The sequence below is a fragment of the Anomaloglossus baeobatrachus genome, chromosome 7, assembly GCF_048569485.1.
Source record: "Anomaloglossus baeobatrachus isolate aAnoBae1 chromosome 7, aAnoBae1.hap1, whole genome shotgun sequence".
Lineage (NCBI taxonomy): Eukaryota > Metazoa > Chordata > Amphibia > Anura > Aromobatidae > Anomaloglossus > Anomaloglossus baeobatrachus.
In genome coordinates, this window is record NC_134359.1 from 265,971,790 (window position 1) to 265,996,031 (window position 24,242).

At 44.4% G+C, this 24,242-nt stretch overlaps 1 protein-coding gene across 1 annotated transcript in view; it reads left to right on the forward strand.

Moving 5' to 3' along the window:
• Positions 1-24,242, forward strand: part of LOC142246178 (kinesin-like protein KIF19) — a 76,151-nt gene that overhangs the window by 46,197 nt on the left and 5,712 nt on the right. Inside the window, exons 16-19 of the mRNA XM_075319205.1 lie at positions 5,735-5,837; positions 11,412-11,831; positions 16,047-16,266; positions 17,359-17,466. Of these exons, the coding sequence (XP_075175320.1) occupies positions 5,735-5,837; positions 11,412-11,831; positions 16,047-16,266; positions 17,359-17,466 (851 nt within the window). The remainder of the gene's footprint in view (positions 1-5,734; positions 5,838-11,411; positions 11,832-16,046; positions 16,267-17,358; positions 17,467-24,242) is intronic.

The window sequence follows — 24,242 nt, forward strand, 5'->3', positions numbered from 1 at the left end:
GTCTGACAAAGTGACTACAAGTCAGGAGGTCCCTGAGATTGGGTGCCCGACGTGCAGTAATAAGAGGTTGTGGAGAGACCACCAACGAAGTCTGTGTATCTGTGGTAAGAATAGGCCAGTGTCTTTGTAAAATATCTCTCACCTGTTTCCATTCGTCGTTAAACGTGGTTATAAACCTGACACAATTGTCCTTAAATTTCGGTTTAGGTCTGACGAGGGATGCTTGCGTTTCACTTTTAGCCTTTTGGTATGCCTGAGAGATTATCTTCTTGGGGTAGCCTCGATCCAAAAACCTGGAAGTAAGATTGAGAGCCTGTTTATTGAAATCACTGTCTTCACTGCAGTTACGTCTAACTCGAAGGAATTGCCCAGTGGGTATACCAGATTTGGTGTGCCGTGGATGGAAGCTTGTAAAATGGAGCAAGCTGTTAGTTGCTGTGGCCTTCCTATATAGATTTGTAGAGAGGCCATCGTCCTTGATGGAAACCTCCAGGTCCAGGAAATATACCGCTGTAGACGAGATATGATGGGAGAGAAGAATGTTAAAATTGTTGACATTCAAGCTGGAGATAAAGGCATGGCACTCTTCCTCAAGGCCGTCCCATATAAAGATGATGTCATCAATATAGCGATAACAGTGAGGCACATGTTCTTTAAATGCCTGGGATTGAAAGACAATGGTTGACTCCCACCAACCTAAAAAAAGGTTGGCAAAGGAAGGCGCACAGCGAGCACCCATTGCCACTCCTGAGACCTGTCTATAGTATGTCCTGTCAAAAAGAAAATAATTATGACATAGGACAAAATCAAGGAGGTCAATCAGGAAAGAGTCATGCATGCGGTCAGAGCGGAGTTGTAAGTCCAAAAAATGTGTGACCGCATGCATGCCATCTGGGTGTCGAATGCTGGTATACAGTGATTCAACATCACATGTTACCAAGAGAGCACCAGGGGGAAGAGAGATTCCTCTGCAGATTTGAACAAAATTCATGGTGTCCTGGATGAAGGAAGGGAGTTTACTGACAAGGGGTTGAAGGAAGAAGTCCACATAGGTGCTGGCCCTTTCGCACAGGCTCCCTATGCTTGCCACGATGGGTCGGCCAGGGGGCCTGGAGGTGGATTTATGGACCTTGGGCAGTAAATAGAAGGTTGGAACAATGGGGTCAGTGACCCACATATATTTCTTCTCCTTCTCGGATATGACACCTAAGCGATGGGCAGAATGCAGTAGATGATGGAGTTTAGAGGTAAACACCTGTGTTGGATCAGAGGGAAGTTTGATATAATAGGTGGTGTTGTTGAGCTGCCTATGAGCCTCATCGAGGTACATATCAGTGGGCCACAGCACCACGTTCCCACCTTTATCGGCTTCCTTAATAAGGAAGTCACTGTTGTTCTTTAATTTTGAGATAGCCTGTTTTTCCTGAGAGGACAGATTTGGTGCCCTAGGGGAGCGAGATGTGAGCTTGGTCATATCTGCTCTGGCCAACTCGAAGAAAATTTTTATGGCGGGTACCAAGGAAAATGAGGGAGTGGCAATAGATTTATTTTTGAGTGGAAAGTGTTTCCTACCTGGTATGTCCGAATTTTCATCCAGTAACTCCAATAAATCCTGGAAGGTTTGTTGTTCATCCGGTGCTAATTGGTCCATGATTTGAGGTCGCCTGTAGATAACCTGGAAGACGAGGTTACGACAAAAAAGATAAAGGTCTTTGATCAGAGAAAATTTATCAAACGAGTGTGTGGGTGAAAAGGTGAGTCTTCTTTCCAACACTGAAATTTCCTGTAGAGATAGTTCGTAGGTGGATAAATTGATAATCTGCAGAGAGCCTCTTACCTGGTTGTCTGTATCCATGTTTGGAGTGCCATCCCTATTTAGAATCGATACCTCGTCTTCCTGAAGGGTAATTGGCGGTTTTTGTAGCCCTGTTTTCTTGCGGCCTTGCCCCTAGCGCCCACCTCTTCTGACCCTGCGTCGGGGTCGCTGCTGGTGGATAAAAAATCACTGGAACTGTTTTCCTGTGCCGAGGGAAACGTATTGGCAGCATTCCTATAAGCCCGATTGGTGTTGTGACCACGGGAGTTACCTCTGTGCCTCCACTTGAAAGCCACCTTGTTATCAAAGTCAGCCCTATCACGCTGAAACTTCCCACACTTCCTGTCAAGTATTTCTTTCTCATACTTGTCCATCTGCTCCTTAAGTTTAGATTGGAATGTAGTGACTAGAGAGCGGTCCTCAAATCTCGCCAGTTTGGACTCCTCACCTCAGTGGCAGCACACTTTTTGCAACAACATCGGGGTAGCCCACGTGGTATCCGTGTGTATGGGCTACAAAAATGCAGCACCAATGCCAGAGGGGGCACCTGCACTAGATGGCTCCTCCAAAACGAATCACGATGGATCTTCAGATTGAATTCCATGACCCCATTTGGGTTGAATGAGGAACTCCTCTTCACTGGTTTTCTTGGTTGATCTACTGCCCTTGTTTCTGGACTTTACCATAACATGTCACCTTCATGTCACGTTCTTTTCATTTAAATTTTCTAAATTATTCCTTTGTTTTCCTTTTTCTCTTCCTTAGGCACATTTCTGCTTAAATTTTTCTGTGGATCTACAGGTTTTTGCCTACCCTTGGATTTCTGCTCAAGTGGAACACTGGACCTGGTTTATCCAACCCATGTCCATGAGTTTGGAAAACATCATGAATACGGCATCCCATGGGCTGGCTTCTTCTTCGTGCATCCTGAATTCCGTTCTCTTGTTATCATGCCATCTGGTTGCTCACCTGCAAGTGTCCTTAGTTGTTATGACACATTTGTCTTTATGATACTTCGGCGCAGCATTAAGTGTATTGCCATTGTTTCTATGGGTATTATACCGCAATTGTGGCGACACATTCGATATTTCTGTGCAGTATCAAATATATCATCGTCACTATGGGCAGCTTGTCCCAATTGTGACCATTTTTACATGCTTTTTCTGTACAGCTATAAACATATTACTATTGTTATAATGGGTTTTGTGTCCCAATTGTGGCCACCCTGCTGTTACTTTTGCGCAATGCCGGGCACGCACATGCGTACATGGGTATGTGGGCACGTGCGTGCTTGCCTGTACTATTTGCAGCTCATTTGTACCATTTTGCGCATAAGTTTTCATCATACTTATGCACCATCGTATGTGCCATGATTCATTTCATGTCTGGCTATTTTCTTTGACTGGTACATCCGCCTTTGCTATACAACAATAAAAAATGGCTTAGGTTCAAAATGCCCATTAATAACTGTCTATATTGCCTTATTCCTCCTCATGCAATTACTGCATAGATAGGGTCATATCCATTATATATATTGATCTTTGTATGCGTCTTCTCATACTAACATGTCTGTCTGTGTGGGCCCACACTGTTTTTCCATTATAAAGTTATTATATTTCTATTTATTATCTGGTCCTTTTCTTGTTGGTATCCTCCCATTGTTCTGCCCTCAGGTGGGAGATGCCCTCACACACAGGGTTATTCTTTGTGAACCCGTGTGCTATCATTGCTAACAGTGGGCGATCTGACGCGGTGGTTTTGTACCTCTGTACCGCGCCGACTCCACCATGTGCGTCTTGTTTACATATTCTGCGCATGCGCGCTCCTCCTGCTCTGTGCTCAGCAGTTTTTCTTTTGATCCTCTTGCCATTCCGTCCCCATGTACTGCGCAGGCGCGCAGACCACACTATCGCGCCAGTATTGTGGCCTCACTCCCGGCCGGCTGATCATCATGCCACCATATTGCCATGTGATGTTGCACAGCGCTGATTGCACCCTGCTTTGCTGCTGCACAGGTGCGTGTGTTCACCTAATTTATTTATGTACATATATACTCCTCCGTTGGGTATTTGTTTTACTTTCCCTGATGAAGCCACCCTTGCGGCGATACGCGTCGGGCCGTCCACTTTGAGCGGTTACTCTTGCCTTGCCCCACCTCAGGCCATGTGCATTTGACCTCCTTCATTTCCCTCTGGTGACCCCCTTGCCACCATCTATTTGCCCTGCTTCTCATGCCATATTTTGGTATTCATTGTATCACCATGCAGCCCTTGGAGCTTTCAGTTTTCCATCTCCGGCTCACATAGGTTTGCACCCCTTGGCTGAATGTTTATGCCCTCTTATTTTGGGCTTATATATGCTTTTGCGCCACAGTGATTGTGTTTTTACCACCTTGTTGCACATATGCTCTGGTGCCATTTCGCTATTGTGATATCACGTTTACTTACTGGTTTTTCCAGGGCATCTATGTCCGCTGTGACTGCATGTACATCAACCATTTATAGCCACCAATATACTTGGCTCCTTGTTGGCTTCATGATATAGGCTTTATGCACTTTATTTACGCAGGTTGATTATGCTATAATATCACCAGAGGATTCTCATGACATATGATATTTGATACTGCACAAATTTAGTGTATTTTATACTATTTATGCTGTTTGATTTTTTCCTCATATACATATTGGTACTTTGGTGTGATATTTTTGGGCTTGGCTCCGCCAAATGGATGTTTCTTGTCTTCATGTTTGTTTTTAATGTTTTTAACATGTCATTGCTATGTACCCAATAAAGGTGTTCTTTGTTTATTGTATTCACCCAGTGTGCCCCTGATTTTGTGTGCAGGATCTGTCCCCTTTTTTTGCACTTGTCTTCCTCCCTGCACCAGGATGCACCTTCTCTTGACTCATTCATTTTTTATTGTAGTGGTGCGCTCCGCCCTTTTTGCCTCGCACGTGCAATATCTAGTGAAAGCTGCCGTAGCGATTATTATCGCTACGGCAGTTTCACACGCACATACCTGCCGTGCGACGTCCCTCTGGCCGGCGACCCGCCTCCTTCCTAAGGGGGCGGGTCATGCGGCATCACAGCGACGTCACACGGCAGGCGGCCAATTGAAGTGGAGGGGCGGAGATGAGCAGGATGTAAACATCCCGCCCACCTCCGTCCTTCTCATTGCAGCCGGCGGCAGGTAAGGTGAAGTTCCTCGCTCCTGCGGCTTTACACACAGCGATGTGTGCTGCCGCAGGAGCGAGGAACAACATCGCACCTGTCGCGGCACCGGCATTATGGAAATGTCGGAGGCTGCAGCGATGATACGATAACGACGCTTTTGCGCTCGTTCATCGTATCATCTAGGATTTACACACTACGACATCGCAAGTGACGCCGGATGTGCGTCACTTTTGATTTGACCCCACCGACATCGCACCTGCAATGTCGTAGTGTGCAAAGCCGCCCTTAGTTCCATAGAAAGAAAGTCTTAACACTTCAGTATACAAGACGCTTTGGACAATTGTAGTTTCCAGGTTTTTGGGAACAGTATGGGGAGGACCCTTTTCTGTTCTCCATGGCTGTGTTTAGTGCACAAGGTCCATGAAAACATGGTTGGGGGAGTTTGGTGTAGAAGAACATGACCGGCTATGCAGAGCCCGGACTGCAACCTCATCCAACACTTTGGGGATGAACTAGAATGGACATTGTGAGGCTAGTCTCTTCTTGGGCTCTATGATCAGACTCACTTTAATAGTTTATCAGGTCATCCTTTATTCTGGTTATGCTGCAGCAGACAGTCATTGGGTCAGAGTTTTTTCCTACTGCGTCTTCACTGTCCATTTAGCTCCTTGCAATGTTAATTGAATCCATGGCCCCATTTATAAATTAACATGAAAAATTACCATATCTATATTTTTACTCCAGTGACTGTAGGACGTCAAAATCGACGCCTGGATTAAAGCCAACGAGACAGAATTCTTCCTTGAGCCTGACACCTTTTCGCCATTTGAGGACCCCGATACATCCGGTCAGTTATAGGGTGGGATTGTCTTGGATACAGAAGATGAATAAGTGATTGTTTGGGTCCATATTGGAGTATTTATTACCGAAGATCTAGGTGAAAACAAAGACACATCTGCAGGTTTCTCCTTCCACTCTCTATACAAACACATCTGCAGGTTTCTCCCTTTGCTCTCTATAAAGACACATCTGCAGGTTTTTCCCTCCGCTCTCTATAAAGACACATCTGCAGGTTTTTCCCTCTACTCTCTATAAAGACACATCTGCAGGTTTTTCCCTCCGCTCTCTATAAAGACACATCTGCAGGTTTTCCCTCTGCTCTCTATACAGAAACATCTGCAGGTTTTACCCTCTGCTCTCTATACAAACACATCTGCAGGTTTTTCCCTCCGCTCTCTATACAGACACATCTGCAGGTTTATCCCTCCATTCTTTATAAATACACATCTGCAGGTTTTTCCCTCCGCTCTCTATAAGGACACATCTGCAGGTTTTTCTCATTATCTGACATGAAATCATAATAAACCTTTCCCGTTTTAGGTCAATTAGGATCCAAAATTGTTAATTTTTGCCAAATGCCAGAATAATGAGAGAGAGACAGAGAGATAAATGTTTTAAGGCATTTTTATTACTTTTTGCAAAGTCAAACGTTTCCCTCCATTTCATTAGTATTTGGTGCCATTGCCCTTACACTGTATGACTTGGGGGAAACATTTTGGATCTCCTTCCACAGCTTCTCACAATAGTTGGTAGGAATTTCGACCGATTCCTCCTGACAGAACTGGTGTAGCTGAGCCATGTTTGGAGGTCGCCGCCCCCACCGGCCTTTTCAGCTTTGCCCATAAATTTTCAGTAGGATTGAGATCAGGGCTTTGTGATGGCCACTCCAAAACATTGACTTTGTTATCCTTAAGCCACTTTGTAACCAGTTTGGCATAGGCTTTGGGTTATTGTCCATTTGTAAGACCAATTTCCGCAGAAGCTTTAAGTTCTTGGCTGATGTCTTGAGATGTTGCTTCAGTATTGCCACATAATCTTCTTTCCCCATGACGCCATCTATTTTGTGACGTGCACCAGTCCCTCCTGCAGCAAAACAACCCCACAACATGATGCTGCCACCGTGTTTCACGGTTGGGATGGTGTTCTTAGGCTTCAAAGCTTCTCCCTTTTTCCTCCAAATGTCACGATGGTAATTATGGCCAAACAGTTCAATTTTAGCTTTGTCAGACCACAGGACATGTCTCTAAAAATTAAGGTCTATGTTCCTGTATTTTGGCTTTTTATGTTTCTTTTGGAGTAATGGCTTCTTCCTGGCAGAGTGGCCTTTCAGCCCATGTTGATACAGTAGTCGTTTCACTGTGGATAATAATTTTCGAGGATGGAGATACACCTCAATGCACAATATATACACAAAGAAGAGGTGCTCAATTGCTGGTAACAACAATGGTAAGTAGAAAAGGACACCAGCAAAAAAATGGCACACCACAATATATCACTCAATATAAATCTTTATTAAACACCACCAATAAAACATAAAAAAACCCCAAAAAAACATGGAACAAGACTATAAAACCCACACCTCGATTGTATACAAGGACCACTGGTTTGCAAAGCATGCCGATCTAAGACCATGATAGGGATTTTAGCAGAGTGCATAGGGTCAGACAACTGATGAGGTCATGGTAACAATGGTAAGCACATAAAGGACCCAAAGGGAGGTAGAAGAGTAAACCTGATCAGGTAAGATGACAGATATAACAGAGATAATCCAGCAGCAGGGGATCTCTGTTGTTGTTATCTTCTATTACCATATAGGCTACCTTATCTGGCCTGCATTGGGGTATTGTATTAGGATTTTATGTTATCTCCTGTTTATTGATTCTTGTTATATATATTCTGTCATCTTACCTTATCGGGGTTTACTCTTCTACCTCCTTTTTGGGTCATTTATGTGCTTATAATTGTCCTTGTTACCATGACTTTAAAGGGAGTCTGACTCTATGCATGCTGCATAAAGAACAAACCCTATCACGGTCTTAGATCGGACATGCTTTGCAAACCAGTCTCCATAGTTTTTAAAAAATGTTTTATGTGTGGTGTTTAATAAAGATTTATATTGAGTGATATATTGTGGTGTGCCTTTTTTTTTTTTTGCTGGTGTCCTTTTCTACTTATCACTGTGGATAATGACACAATCTTACCAGCTTCCGCCAGCATTTTCACAAGGTCTTTTGCTTTTGTTCTTGGGTTGATCTGCACATGTCTGACCAAAGCATGTTCATCTCTGGAACACAGAACAGTCTCCTTCCTGAGCGGTATGATGGCTGGACATTCCCATCTTGTTCGTACGTGCATATAATTGTTTATACAGATGAACGAGGCACCTTCAGGTATCTGGAAATTACACCCAAGGATGAACCACACTTGTGCAAGTCCACAATTCTCTTCCTGAAATCTTGGCTGATTTCTTTTGACTTTCCCATGATGCTACACAAAGAAGCAGTTTTTTACAGGTGTGCGTTATAATACATCCACAGGTGTGTCTGATTAACTCAGATGTTGCCAATAAACCTATAAGAAGCTTCCAAAGACATGACATCATCATATGGGCTGTGCCATATTGTTTAAAGGCATAGTACTCTTAGTGTAAACTTTTCACTTTGCAGAAAGTAATAAAAATGCCTTAAAATATTCTCTCTCATTATTTTGGCATTTGGCAAATATAAATAATTTTGGTTCCTAATTGACCTAAAACGGGAAAGGTTTATTCTGATTTCATGTCAGGTACTGAGAAAAACATGCAGATGTGTCTTTTTAGATAGTGGATGGCGAATGGCGCTATAATAATAAATAATAATAATAATAATAATAATAGTGGATAGAAACTTCTGGTTTCAACTGTACGTCTGTGACCACTGCTGGGTTATAGCCAGAGCAAATGAGCACTTACCTATGGGTATTTTGACCTGCATATTTGTGTCTGAGCTAGTGGGTGAAGACTTGTTGCCATGTCTGTACATGAGGGATTCCTGCTCTTCAGTTTCTATGTAGTACATATTCAGAAGCACCAGCAGCATGGAGGTCACTTTTTGCCTATACTGAGCAATGTAACTGTGAATCCAGCACTAGGATGAGCTAAATACTTACTAGAAAGCTATAGCTCAGATTTCTGTGTCTGTGCTTTTTTTTTCCCTTCACTACTCCTGTCCATAGACTGTAATAGGCAGCTGTAATCTGATCTCTCAGTGTATGGCATTGCAGTAATGCAACCTTTGCAAACGGGGAATGAGAAGTTTTGGTGCAGAAATAGTTGAGCAGGTGAAAAAGCATTATTTCTCTTAACTAACTGTCATGACAGAGAAAAACGACACCCAGTATGCGGCATATAGATAAGGGAAAAGGTAGGGGCCCTTACGATAGGGAGAGGGGGTATGGGTGACCCCTGAACACTCACCTAAGGTTGAATTCTGCACTCCCTATCCTCCCTTGATGCCCCCCCCCCTTCTCGCGTGATCACTTGTCTAAGCCCTTATGACCCTGGGCTAGTCCTGGCTAGTGAGCTGGGCAGCAAGACGCTAGTCTTACTATTACAATAAGACAACATGAGGAGAAAGACAAACAAATGGGAATAAAACAACAAACAGAAATCCACAGCTCCCACAAGGACAATTTAGTCTGGGAGGTGTCACACAGAGTTTTGCACAAACGTCTCCGACTGTCATGGTAGCATTGGGACTCTGTTCAGATTGGAGATTCTGACACTCCGCCCATTGGTTTCTCTGGTGTCTGGGATCAGCACAAGCAGAATCAGACATCAACCTGCTGTGTACTGATTCATAGGCAGGCTAGCAAGAGTAAGGCTAGCGATGTCGAGCGCGATAGTACCCGCCCCGTCGCACATGCGATATGCGTTAATAGCTGCCGTAGCGAACATTATCGCTACGGCAGCTTCACACGCACATACCTTGTTGGCGACGTCGCGGTGACTGCCGAACAATCCCTCCCTCAAGGGGGAGGTGCGTTCGGCGTCACCGCGATGTCACTAAGCGGCCGGCCAATAGAAGTAGAGGGGCGGAGATGAGCGGGATGTAACATCCCGCCCACCTCCTTCCTTCCGCATTGCCGGCGGGACACAGGTAGGAGATGTTTGTCGTTCCTGCGGCTTCACACACAGCGATGTGTGCTGCTGCAGGAACGACAAACAACATCGTACTGGCAGCAGTGACATTATGGAATGGAGCGACGTGTCACCGATCAACGATTTTTTTAACGTTTTTGCAATCGGTGATCGTCGCTCCTAGGGTTTTACACACTGCGATGTCGGTACCGGTGCCGGATGTGCGTCACTAACGACGTACCCCCGACGATATATCGTTACCGATGTAGACTGCTGGTCTATTTGCTCCTTTAATCACATGTTCTGGGGAAGCCTATCATATCTGCTCCCCTCCTATTTATGCTTGTGGAATTCTTCTACCCATGCCTGCTATTGTTTATTCTGTGATGGTCTTTGAGGTGTGGCGTCCCAGACTCTCTCTAGTGAAAGTTGTGTTTAGTGTTGCTTTTTGCCTGGTGTGGTTGTGGAATGTACCCCTGTTGTTTTGTGTTTTTCTCCTGAATCTCTTATTGTCTTATACTGTGTGCGTGCGTGCTGTGTGACAAAGTTTTGGTTTTTCCCTTGTCTCTCGTTTTCTTCAACATACTCCTGTCCCATCCCTCTCTGGGGGAGGGGATATTAGATCAAGACTGGTCAGGAGCAGGGCCAGGAAGGAGACTAAGGCCTCTTCATCATTAGGAGTATCCCTTAGAATAGGAATAGCATAGGGCCCTTTAGCTTGAGGGACAGTTAAGAAGTCCTGGTTCCCCGCTATCCCAAAGTCATTGTGACAGAAGGTCAGCATAGAAGAACTAGAACTGGCAAGGAGAGTGGCATTAAGGTGCAGTACCTGAGATTAGAGGTATATAGAATCTCAGCAGGATCAAAAAGGAACACTTAACTCCTTCAACACCGAATGAAGTTAAATCCACTCTACTCATGTTAGGCTACTTTCACACTTGCGTTGGACGACTTCCGTAGCATTGCGTTGTGTGACTGATGTAACGGATGTGTTGCATATAGTGGCACAACGGATGCTACGGATCGTACAAAACAACAGAAGCTGCGTTTCTTCCGCCCGACGCAGCGTCAAACTAACGACGCTGCGTCATGCAGCGGATGCAACGCTGACACTTGCGTTACAGTGCGTCATCCATACAAGTCTATGGAGAATAGCGCAGTGCGTTAACGGACTGCGCTATTCTCCATAGTGACGGACTCCGCTGAACGCAAGTGTGAAAGTACCCTTAAAGAGGACCTACGATCTGCTAATCACTGTGACCTTCTAATCCCAGATACCGCAAAGGTCTCAGCTGAATGCCATATACTCTTGACATTAACTGAGTTGGTGAAAACCAGCACCGGGGTGAGGTGCATTTGTATATTTGCTATGGCGGTCCCAGGAATAACATATATTAATGCTGCCTTCCAAGATTATGCTGATGACAAAATACTGGTTTATTATTTCTCCTGTTTCTCCATTAGAAAGTCACCAATCCTTTTAAAGAAGGTCCCGTGACCATGGTGTTTCCAAATTCATTTGATACTGATCGTAGACGCTCGCTCTCAGTCCTGCCCCTTAGTCCTGAGGCCCTCGAAGAGATTGCTGCCGGAACGAAAAGCATTTCTCTGGTTGCGGCGAAAAGACGTTCAAAAGTTGCCAGTACCGAGTCTTCATTCATCATAAAGAAAGAGAATGCACTCCCCTCGCTGAGTGCACTCCAGGCCCCAAGGATTGTACTCCGTCCACCGGTCAGGAAGGCTGCGAGCACCGAGAACCTGGCAGCTCCAAAGAAAGACGAGGACCACAAGCTTCTCTCATCAGCCGCCAGCCCCAAGAGACTCCATATAAAAAAAAACTTTTGGGGAAAAAGGTCACGTTCATTTGAAGCTGCCTCTTTACAGGTAAGTACATGAATGTTTACAAGAATTGTAAGTTTAAAAGGGTTGTCCAGGAATTTATTGATGTCCCGTCCTTAGGTTAGGTAGGTCATCAATATCAGATTGGTGGAGGTCCAATATATGGTACTTACACTTCAGCCATCAACATGTGCCATGAGGGCTGGAACGTCATCATGTGCCATGAGGGCTGGAACGTCATCATGTGCCATGAGGGCTGGAACGTCATCATGTACCATGAGGGCTGGAATATCGTCATGTACCATGAGGGCTGGAACGTCGTCATGTGCCATGAGGGCTGGAACGTCATCATGTACCATGAGGGTGGAACGTCACCATGTGCCATGAGGGTGGAACGTCACCATGTGCCATGAGGGTGGAACGTCACCATGTGACATGAGGGCTGGAACGTCATCATGTACCACGAGGGCTGAAACGTCGTCATGTGCCATGAGGGCTGGAACGTCATCATGTATCATGAGGGCTGGAACGTCGTCATGTGCCATGAGGGCTGGAACGTCACCATGTGCCATGAGGGCTGGAACGTCACCATGTGCCATGAGGGCTGGAAGGTCACCATGTGCTACGAGGGCTGGAATATCACAGCATACTAAGCTCCATAAACTATCTAATGGTCATTCTTGGGTACTGCAGTTCAGCTCCATTTACTTAAAGGGAACCTGTCACCAGATTTGGCGACTATAAGCTGCGACCAACACCAGTAAGTTCTTATAAACAGCATTATATAATACTGTATATAAGAGCCCAGGCCGCTCTGTATAACGTTAAAAAACACTTTTATACTGCTCACCTTGGGTGGTGATCCTGTCTGATGGGCGTCGCTGCTCTCCGGTCCGGCGCCTCCTCTCTCCGGTCCAGCGCACCCTCTTTGCTGCGATCTCCGTCCTCCTTCTTCCCAGCCCAGCATGGATGACGCATCTACGTCATCCACACAAGCCGACATTGCAGTCCTGCGCAGGCACATTTTGATCTGCCCTGCTGATCAAAGTACTGTAATGCTCAAACGCGAGTAAAGGTTAAAGACCGTCCGTGCATGCGCACTACAGTACTCTGATACTCTCTGATCTCTGGTCCTCAGCGGGGCAGATCAAAGTGCATCTGTGCAGGACCTCAATGCCGACCAGTGTGGATGCATCATGCACAAGGGCCTCAGAAGTAAGAGGATCGAAGACAGGAGGCGCCGGAACGGAGAGCAGTGACACCCAGTGGATTGGAACGCCCCCTAGGTGTCTATAATAAGTCTTTTTTACGTCTTACAGAGCGGCCTGGGCTCTTAGGCCTAAGACACATGGCGTGAAAATCAGAGCGAGTGGAATGCGATGAAACATCGCATTCCACTTGGACCAATATTACCCTATGTCATAGCGCACATGAGCGGTTATTTTCTCAGCCCTAATCGGACCAAGAAAACAATCGCAGCATGCTGCGACTGTAATGCGATCCAGGTTTCTCTTGCACCCATTGAAGTCTATGGGGCGAGAGAAAAATAGCATTTCACTCGCAGTACACTGGTGTACCGCGAGTGCAGGGCGAGAATGGCAATAGCCGGCAACGGAGGAGAGAGATAAATCCCTCCCCTCCTCAGTGCAGGCCCGCCCCTTTGCATCACCGGCCCGCCCTTCCTGAGTGTCGGCCCGCCCCCCCTGCAGCTGACGTCTGATCGCATAATCGGACCTCAGTCGCAGTTACACTCGCATGACACTCGGCTTCTGCTGTGCTGCCAGCGTGAGCCAAGTGTCATGCGAGGATCACAGTAGATCCCCATGTTGCCCCGGCCTTATATACAGTATTCTGGAATGCTGTATATAAGAGCTCACTGGTGGTGGCCGCAGCTTATAGGGGACAAATTTGGTCACAGATTCCCGTTAAACAGTATACATCAAATTAATTTTCCCCATTAATCAATGATACATGTAGAAATACAAAACTTTGTAATATATCCCATCAGAAAAATCTGCTTCTTTTTCCTCCCAGACTGATCTTTCCATTCATTCTCAATATTTTCAATTCATGGGTAAAATCTGTCTTCAGTGAAGACAGATTTTAACGGGGAATTGGGAGTGAAATATTTTGGGAATAACCTCCTGATAGCAGTTTACCAACATTGATGTAAGACGGTGACTTCTCCCAAGGTCTGGACGCTGAGGCCAAAGTTTACCCCGCGCTAACAGGGCGCAGAAACAGTCAAGATAACCTTAGATTATTATTTTTTCTTTTAGATAAATGGCGCTAGAGTGGAGTAAAGGTGTAAGCGATTTCATGGATCTGTCTTTTCACATTTCATTCCACTAATGCAAGTTAATAATAAAATGTAGTTGACACCGCCATTAGGGACTTGTCTATTTATTACTGATCAGTAATGGATTGCTGTCACTGTGTACATCTCACATACCATAAAAAGCAGAATCCAGGTGATAACAACAGTCATAAAGTGGAGGCGAGACGTCAATGCCGCGTATAACGTGCGTCATAAAGCTGTCTGATATGCAGGTAGCTTAGAGAAAGAAGACGGGGGATGTAGTGTTGCCTAGTGGAGTTAATCACTCTAAGGCTCCATGCGCACGCTGTAGTTTTTGATGCGTTTCTGGTACAGTTTTGTGGACAAACACTACATGTCTTTCCTTCCCCCAGCAAAGTCTATGAGAATTTTTTTTGCTTGCAGTTTTGGACTGACAAAAATCTGCAGCACAGAAGAAAAGTAGACAGCACATCCGTCCGTCCGTCCGACTCTCTGTTAAGACCTATTTTTGTTGTCTGATATAAGACTAGGCACACTCCATAAACTATTGTACAGCTCCATTGACTTTCAGTACCAGGCACAATCACACTCACTTGGATGTCCTCGTGGGGGGTCCTTCAAGCTTTGCTGCCTCTTTGTCCTGATGATTGGGGCCCATCAAGCTTTGCTGCCTCTTTGTCCTGATGATTGGGGGTCCTTGAAGCTTTGTTGCCTCTTTGTCCTGATGATTGGGGGTCTCCAAGCTTTGTTGTCGCTTTTTCCTGATGATTGGAGATTCTTCAAGCTTTGCTGCCTCTTTGTCCTGATGATTGGGGGTCTCCAAGCTTTGCAGTCTCTTTGTCCTGATGATTGTGGGGCCTTCAAGCTTTGCTGCCTCTGTGTCCAGATGATTGGGGGTCCTTGAAACTTTGCTGCCTCTTTGTCCTGATGATTGGGGGGTTCTTCAAGCTTTGCTGCCTCTTTTTCCTGATGATTGGAGATTCTTCAAGCTTTGCTGCCTCTTTGTCCTGATGATTGGGGGTCTCCAAGCTTTGCTGTCTTTTTGTCCTGAGGATTGTAGGGCCTTCAAGCTTTGCTGCCTCTGTGTCCAGATGATTAGGGGTCCTTGAAACTTTGCTGCCTCTTTGTCCTGATGATTGGGGGTTCTTCAAGCTTTGCTGTCTCTTTGCCCTGATGATTGGGGGTTCTTCAAGCTTTGCTGCCTCTTTGCCCTGATGATTGGGGGTTCTTCAAGCTTTGCTGTCTCTTTGTCCTGATGATTGAAGGTCCTCTTCAAGCTTTGCTGCCTCTTTGTCCTGATGATTGGGGGTCCTTGAATCTTTGCTGTCTCTTTGCCCTGATGATTGGGGGTTCTTCAAGCTTTGCTGCCTCTTTGCGCTGATGATTGGGTGTTCTTCAAGCTTTGCTGTCTCTTTGTCCTGATGATTGGAGGTCCTCTTCAAGCTTTGCTGCCTCTTTGTCCTGATGATTGGGGGTCTTTGAATCTTTGCTGCCTCTTTGTCCTGATGATTGGAGGTCCTTCAAGCTTTGCTGACTCTTTGTCCTGATGATTGAAGGTCCTTCAAGCTTTGCTGACTCTTTGTCCTGATGATTGGGGGTCCCCAAGCTTTGCTGTCTTTGTCCTGATGATCGTGGGGCCTTCAAGCTTTGCTGCCTCTTTGTCCTGATGATTGGGGGTCCTTGAAGCTTTGTTGCCTCTTTGTGCTGATGATTGGAGATTCTTCAAGCTTTGCTGCCTCTTTGTCCTGATGATTGAGGGTTCTTCAAGCTTTGCTGCCTCTTTGTCCTGATGATTGGGGGTCCTTGAAGCTTTGCTGCCTCTTTGTCCTGTTAATTGTATGTGGTCTTTCCTAAGAACTTTCTACAAATGACCAATATAAAAGGGATGAGGACCTCTCGTGAATCGACCTCGGTATGTTATTTCATCTTACAGATTCCATAGTTATAGATCTTTCTTTCAGATGACACAAGTAAATCCGCACAGTATACCTAGAGTAAATCCTGACATACATCACCGGACATCAACGTATTCTGGAATTCCAACCAAGCCAACACAGACTACCTCTAAAGACAAGGTCGTGCTAAATACTAAGACGTATGTGAGGTCCAAGGGGAAGCAGAGTGTTCCGGACAGGGTGCCACCACCTACCAGGATGCGGGAGGACTGTGATCAACCATCCGGTCTGTTCATTCCTATGTAATAATGCACATGATAGACTGTATGTATCACCAATGTAGCTATAGGGTGGCATTGATAGTCCTTCTGAGCATCTCGGGGGTCTTTATTCCAACCTTTCACAGCTATGTTACATTCAGCTGGCCATACACAGCGTGGTGTGGTGCAGCTCATAGCTCCAGGCCCCACAGCAGAATATGGACTAATGCCCCAGGTAGTCACATCTCCATTGTCGCCAGTGATTGGCTACCATCTCTCAATCAGCTCTTCAGATTGGAAAAATTGAAGGTTTTGGGACCCAATACAAAATTTGTGACAGGTACCCCCTACCATGCGCCATTTATAATACTGGTGCCTTCGTATATGACAGAGCGGTCTATGGACCCCCTAAATCACTGGGACCTAAGTGCTACTGATAACACTGCACCCCCTATAGCTATATGGCTTCTTGCTTTGCCTGCCACCACTAGGAGTGTTGATAACATCTAGCACTTTACTATGGAGGAGACTGGAATTAAAGGAATTGTCCACTTTTTTTAGGGCCTATAAAAATATTTTAACAGTTAGACTTTATTAAAACTGCTGGACCATTTGGCTTCTTCAGGTCCTGTAATGTACTGTCTATTGTTGCATAAGGAGTTAACTGAGAATCAGTCAGTGAGCTCATTCTGACGGAGGAGTTTGTAATGGCTCCCGTATGCTCTTTAAGACTAATGTCAGCTGAACCCACTGATATTGATGGGTATGGCTGACCCTCTAATATGTATGAAGTCAACAGCCAAAAATGTGAAGTTTGGGCATGTCCAATTTTGGACTGACGATAGTGGTGTTCTGGAGATAAGCCAATTTTGATAAAAAGAAACAAAAGCAAACAAAAAAAAGTATATAAAATTGTAATACCTATTGGGAGATGTTTCTGCTATATGTGCCTATATGAAGTCATGATGTGAAGTGCAGCCTGTATAAGGATTTTCCAGCATGTATCTAATGTATTGTTTGGAGGGGCCTAGAGCTCCCAGAGACACTTTAGATGTAAATTTATCAGTCTTCTTCAAGAAACTTTGATTGTTAAAAATATGACTCAATTATCTCCTCAGAAGAAGGCCCTATTCAAGTTCTTCAGGTCAGCCGGACGCCTCCCAGTATGATCCAACAGATCAATGCCGGACCAGAGAAAGGCCAAGTCCTACACAAGATAGTGAAAGGTCAGAGAACCCTTGACTCTATTGACTATATTTGCTTCTAATACCCTGGACCTATAGAGAGTATACAGACAGGACAGTATAGTATTGCAGATGCTGCCTTCTGTAAGGTAAAAAACAATTCTATGAGGTAAAATATTTTTTCTGTGAGGTAAAATATTTTTCTGTGAGGTAAAATATTTTATTTTCTCTGAGGTAAAATATTTTTTCTGTGAGATAATTTTTTTTCTGTGAGGTAAAATATTTTATTTTCTGTGAGATAAAATATTTTTTTCTGTGAGGTAAAATATTTTTTTTCTGTGAGGTAAAATATTTTTTCTGTAAGATGAAATATTTTTTTCTGTGAGGTAAAATATTTTATTTTCTGTAAGGTAAAATATTTTTTCTGTGAAGAAAATTATATTTTTCTGTGAGGTAAAATATTTTTTTCTGTGAAGTAAAATATATTTTTCTGTGAGGTAAACAATGGTTTTAAACAGGCAGAGAAATGTTTTACAGAAAATATCAGCTGAAATCTCATGTTGTCCTGTCTGTATACTCTTTTGCAATCCCCCCTACCCATGAGATGTGGTATGATCACACAATGTCTCTGTATGGTCAGACACTGCCATTACACAGTACATAGCAGGGGCACATACTGAATATAAGATTATCTCCGCACAGGAAATTTTTTTTTTTAATACATCCATTGTGGAAATTATTATTATAAGATATATTGATTAATATGATAGATTAGATATAGATTTTTTTTTTATTGGAACTAAGTAGCACTGATTTTGCAAGTTTTTCCCTTTTTTATTCTATGCCCCTCCACTCCAAAGTTACAGTTAGGTCCAGAAATATTTGGACAGTGACACAAGTTTTGTTATTTTAGCTGTTTACAAAAACATGTTCAGAAATACAATTATATATATATAATATGGGCTGGAAGTGCACACTCCCAGCTGCAATATGAGAGTTTTCACATCCAAATCGGAGAAAGGGTTTAGGAATCATAGCTCTGTAATGCATAGCCTCCTCTTTTTCAAGGGACCAAAAGTAATTGGACAAGGGACTCTAAGGGCTGCAATTAACTCTGAAGGCGTCTCCCTCGTTAACCTGTAATCAATGAAGTAGTTAAAAGGTCTGGGGTTGATTACAGGTGTGTGGTTTTGCATTTGGAAGCTGTTGCTGTGACCAGACAACATGCGGTCTAAGGAACTCTCAATTGAGGTGAAGCAGAACATCCTGAGGCTGAAAAAAAAGAAAAAATCCATCAGAGAGATAGCAGACATGCTTGGAGTAGCAAAATCAACAGTCGGGTACATTCTGAGAAAAAAGGAATTGACTGGTGAGCTTGGGAACTCAAAAAGGCCTGGGCGTCCACGGATGACAACAGTGGTGGATGATCGCCGCATACTTTCTTTGGTGAAGAAGAACCCGTTCACAACATCAACTGAAGTCCAGAACACTCTCAGTGAAGTAGGTGTATCTGTCTCTAAGTCAACAGTAAAGAGAAGACTCCATGAAAGTAAATACAAAGGGTTCACATCTAGATGCAAACCATTCATCAATTCCAAAAATAGACAGGCCAGAGTTAAATTTGCTGAAAAACACCTCATGAAGCCAGCTCAGTTCTGGAAAAGTATTCTATGGACAGATGAGACAAAGATCAACCTGTACCAGAATGATGGGAAGAAAAAAGTTTGGAGAAGAAAGGGAACGGCACATGATCCAAGGCACACCACATCCTCTGTAAAACATGGTGGAGGCAACGTGATGGCATGGGCATGCATGGCTTTCAATGGCACTGAGTCACTTGTGTTTATTGATGACATAACAGCAGACAAGAGTAGCCGGATGAATTCTGAAGTGTACCGGGATATACTTTCAGCCCAGATTCAGCCAAATGCCGCAAAGTTGATCGGACGGCGCTTCATAGTACAGATGGACAATGACCCCAAGCATACAGCCAAAGCTACCCAGGAGTTCATGAGTGCAAAAAAGTGGAACATTCTGCAATGGCCAAGTCAATCACTTGATCTTAACCCAATTGAGCATGCATTTTACTTGCTCAAATCCAGACTTAAGACGGAAAGACCCACAAACAAGCAAGACCTGAAGGCTGCGGCTGTAAAGGCCTGGCAAAGCATTAAGAAGGAGGAAACCCAGCGTTTGGTGATGTCCATGGGTTCCAGACTTAAGGCAGTGATTGCCTCCAAAGGATTCGCAACAAAATATTGAAAATAAAAATATTTTGTTTGGGTTTGGTTTATTTGTCCAATTACTTTTGACCTCCTAAAATGTGGAGTGTTTGTAAACAAATGTGTACAATTCCTACAATTTCTATCAGATATTTTTGTTCAAATCTTCAAATTAAACGTTACAATCTGCACTTGAATTCTGTTGTAGAGGTTTCATTTCAAATCCAATGTGGTGGCATGCAGAGCCCAACTCGTGAAAATTGTGTCACTGTCCAAATATTTCTGGACCTAACTGTATACCCCCTGGCACTAAGGAGCACCCAATATCCAAATTTAACCTTTCGACCAACTGGGCATATATCACAGGAACCCCTCTATGACCCCGGCCAATCAAAACACAGCTTCATCATAGAGGGTGAAAAAGTAAACGCCTATTTTTAAAGTCACAGCAGTAGCCATGTTTAATGTGTCCTCCAAAGACAAGATTTGTCGCGTAGTCGCTGCCTCCCTTCCGGCTGGAATGCCTCGATAGAGTGGATATTATGGATGTATTATAGTCGTGGATGACTTCTTTAAAATATAACTGTGGTTTGAGGAGAACTTGCAGCAGAATGTCTGTTTCAGTCCTTGGCTCCTTCCTTCCCCTCTACATAGAATCTTAAAAGCACCAACTGTCATCTCCTAGATCTGTTTTCACTGAATACACATTTTTACAGATTTTACTCTGAGCGTGAAAGAAGGCGATCGGATAAAGTTTATTTTCTTCACTTGTACTATGGATTTATGGGAAAAAAATGAAATCAAGGGTTACCCTTTAAATATTAAGATCATGGCACAATGGGTACCGCATGTACAAATCTGCTCCAACCGGGCTCTATAGCATTCACCGTACTGGTAATCTCTTAAGTGATCTGTGACGTCAATCGACTAAAAAACCCCCCCAAAAAAAAACAACGTGGGGCTATGAATATTTGATCACACAGGTAGAGAAATCCCCGGCTATTATGAAGATCACAGATGTTTCCAGGGTTAAGCGGCTTAAAGTTCTTTCACCCGACTTCATTATGTGATGCATATAATAAACACTCCGAGAAAATAATAAGGGTAGAAAGTCCGAGCTCAGGGTCAAGAAACACTTCACGTCACAATATAATCTATATACATTATTAACCCTTAAAGGAACAGGCGATTTTTTTTTCTTCTTCATTTTTATGCTTTCGTTATTAATCGGGAAAAAGAGAGGCTGATTAAACATTTTTTATTTTATTTTTTTTTCTAATTTTTTGGCCAATTATTTTATCACTTGTACTAAATACTCCAGCGCTTTAGTCTTAGGAGTACTTTACACGTTGCGACATCACTAGCATCGGCTAGCGATGTCAAGCGCGATAGCACCCGCCCCCATCGCACATGTGATATCCGGTGATCGCTGCCGTAGCGAACATTATCGCTACGGCAGCTTCACGCGCACATACCTGGTCGGCGACGTCGCGGTGACCGCCGAACAATCACTCATTCAAGGGGGAGGTGCGTTCGGCGTCACCGCGACGTCACTAAGCGGCTGGCCAACAGAAGCGGAGGGGCGGAGATGAGCAGGACAAAACATCCCGCCCACCTTCTTTCTTCCGCATTGTCGTCGGGACGCAGGTAAGGAGATGTTTGTCGCTCCTCCGGGTTTACACATAGCGATGTATGCTGCCGCAGGAGCGACAAACAACATCGTACCTGCGGCCGAACCGACATTATGGAAATGAACGACGTTACACAGATCAGCAATATTGAACGCTTTTGTGCTCGTTCATCGTCGCACCTAGGATTTATACGTTGCGATGTCGCTACCGACGCCGGATGTGCGTCACTAACGACGTGTCCCCGATGATATATCGGTAGCGATGTCGCAACGTGTAAATCTCTCCTTAGTGCTAATCACTGGAGCACAAAAATGGTGACAATGGGGGTCTTTAGTAGCTGCCATGGCAACCCCTCCAATGTGAGGGGAGAGAGGGACCAATGAGTGCCCAGAAAAACTCTGGCGTGGGATTGCTCTATTGGGTAAGGAACTGCCTAAAAGATAGGAAACAAAGAGTAGTCATAAATGGTACATTCTCTAAATGGGCTATAGTCAGCAGTGGGGGCCGCAGGGATCTGTGCTAGGACCAATTCTTTTTACTCTCTTTATTAATGACCTTGTGGATGGGATTGATAGTACAGTGTCAGTCTTTGCTGATGACACCAAACTATGTAGGATATTAAAAACTGACCTTGATAGTATAATATTACAAAAAGATCTGGATAAGATGTCAGAATGGGCAGATACTTGGCAAATGAGATTTAATGTTGATAAGTGTAGAGTAATGCACCTAGGACGGAGTAATCCTATAGCTGCGTATACATTAAATGGAAGTAAACTCGGGACTACAGAACAGGAGAAGGACTTGGGTATTCTCATTACAAATAGGCTGAGCAGCAGCACTCAATGTCAGGCAGCAGCTGCTAAAGCAAACAAGATTTTAGGGTGTATAAAAAGAGAGATTAGATCCCGTGATCCCAACGTATTGTTACCCCTCTATAAATCACTTGTAAGGCACATCTGGAATATGGGATCCAGTTTTGGGCTCTACATTTTAAAAGGATATTCAGAAATTAGAGTCAGTTCAAAGGCAGCAATTAGATTATTGCAAGGAATGGAGGCCGCCCGTATGATGAGAGGTTGGAAAAGCTGGATTTGTTTAGCTTAGAAAAAAGACGTCTCAGAGGAGATCTCATTTATATGTATAAATACATGTGTGGTCAATATAAAGGACTGGCACATGACTTATTTCTTCCAAAGACAATACTAAGGACCAGGGGGCATTCACTGCGAATGGAAGAAAAGCGATTCCGGCAGCTAAATAGGAAAGGTTTCTTTACAGTTAGAGCAGTCAGACTGTGGAATACCGACCACAAGAGGTAGTAATGGCAGATACTATAACAGCTTGATATCAGGGCTGGATGATTTCCTCAGTACACACAACATTGTTGGTTATAAATGACTTAATGACAAAATGTATAACTGGTGGAGGAAGGTTGAACTAGATGGACCTAGGTCTTTTTTCAACCTATGTAACTATGTAACTGTTGCTTTTATTGATTGGTCACGCAACTAAAGGCCTCCTTCACACGTACATGTCTCCGGTACAGGTGACGTTCATTTTCACACCACGTATTGGAGACACGGACAAACGTAACCTATTAAAATCAATGAGTTTGCGCACACGTCCATGTTTTGATAGGGACAATGTGTCCGTATGGAGCATATGTGTGTGTCTGTGTGCTCCACACGGCGACGTGTCCATTTTCTACCAGCAGCACGGGTGTCACACGGACCACACACTGATGTGATCCGTGTGACATCAGTGTGACATGTACCGGAGAAAACACAGGTAACATAAAGAATTTTTATACTTACCTGTCTCCGGCGCTGCTGTCTCTGGCGCTGCTGTTACTTCCTGGCCTGCTCATTATGCTCATGAATATTCACTGCATTCACAGTAGACCTGGAAGTAACAGCAGCGCCAGGGACAGGTAAGTATACCAGCTCATGCTGTCTGTGTGCTATCCGGATGTTACCCGGCTAGGACAGGGACAGCACACGTAGAACACACACACGGACACACATACGTACCTTCACCAAGGACTGTGCAAAACGTTTGTGTTTTGTACGGATGTGTGAAGGAGGCCTAACTGCAGCTGTCACTGATTAACTGCTCCATTTAACAGGGGGGGGGGGGGGTGGGGGGGGGGTGAACAGCATAAGGCTATGTGCACACGCTGCGTTTTTTTGACGCTGCGTTTTTGTGCGTTTTTGGCCGCTAAAAACGCACAAAAACGCACCTGCGTCGAAAAAACGCGGCAAAAAACGCACGCGTTTTGCCGCGATTTGGTGCGTTTTTTGCTGCGTTTTGCTGCGTTTTTGCTCACTGCGTCCTTATGCGTTTTTTATCAGTGAACAAAAAAAAAAAAGGTCTGATGTCATTTCCTTCTTCAATGTGTTCTTCATTCTCCACTAGTGTATGCAGAAGAGCAGACAGCTGCAGAACTACAAGGCTCAGCATCCTCGATCCAATAGTGTATGCAGGACAGCAGCTGTCGAACTACAAGGCTCAGCATCCTCCATCCAATAGTGTATGCAGGAGAGCAGACAGCAGCTGTCGAACTACAAGGCTCAGCATCCTCCTTCCAGGACTGTATGCAGGATTTCTTTGCCCCCCCAAAAAAAAAAAAAATGACGTGGGCTTCGCCATATTTTTGTATGCTAGCCGGGTACAGCAGGCAGGTACGGGCTGCCCCCAACCCCCAGCTGCCTATTTGTACCCGGCTGGGAACCAAAAATATAGGGAAGCCCTTTTTTTTTTAATTATTTCATGAATTTCATGAAATAATTTAAAAAAAAAAATGACGTGAGCTTCGCCCCATTTTTGAGTCCAGCCGGGTACAACTAGGCAGCTGGGGATTGGAATCCACAGTGCAGGGTGCCCATGCTTTCTGGGCACCCCCGCTGTGAATTGCAGTCCCGCAGCCACCCCAGAAAATGGCGCTTTCATAGAAGCGCCATCT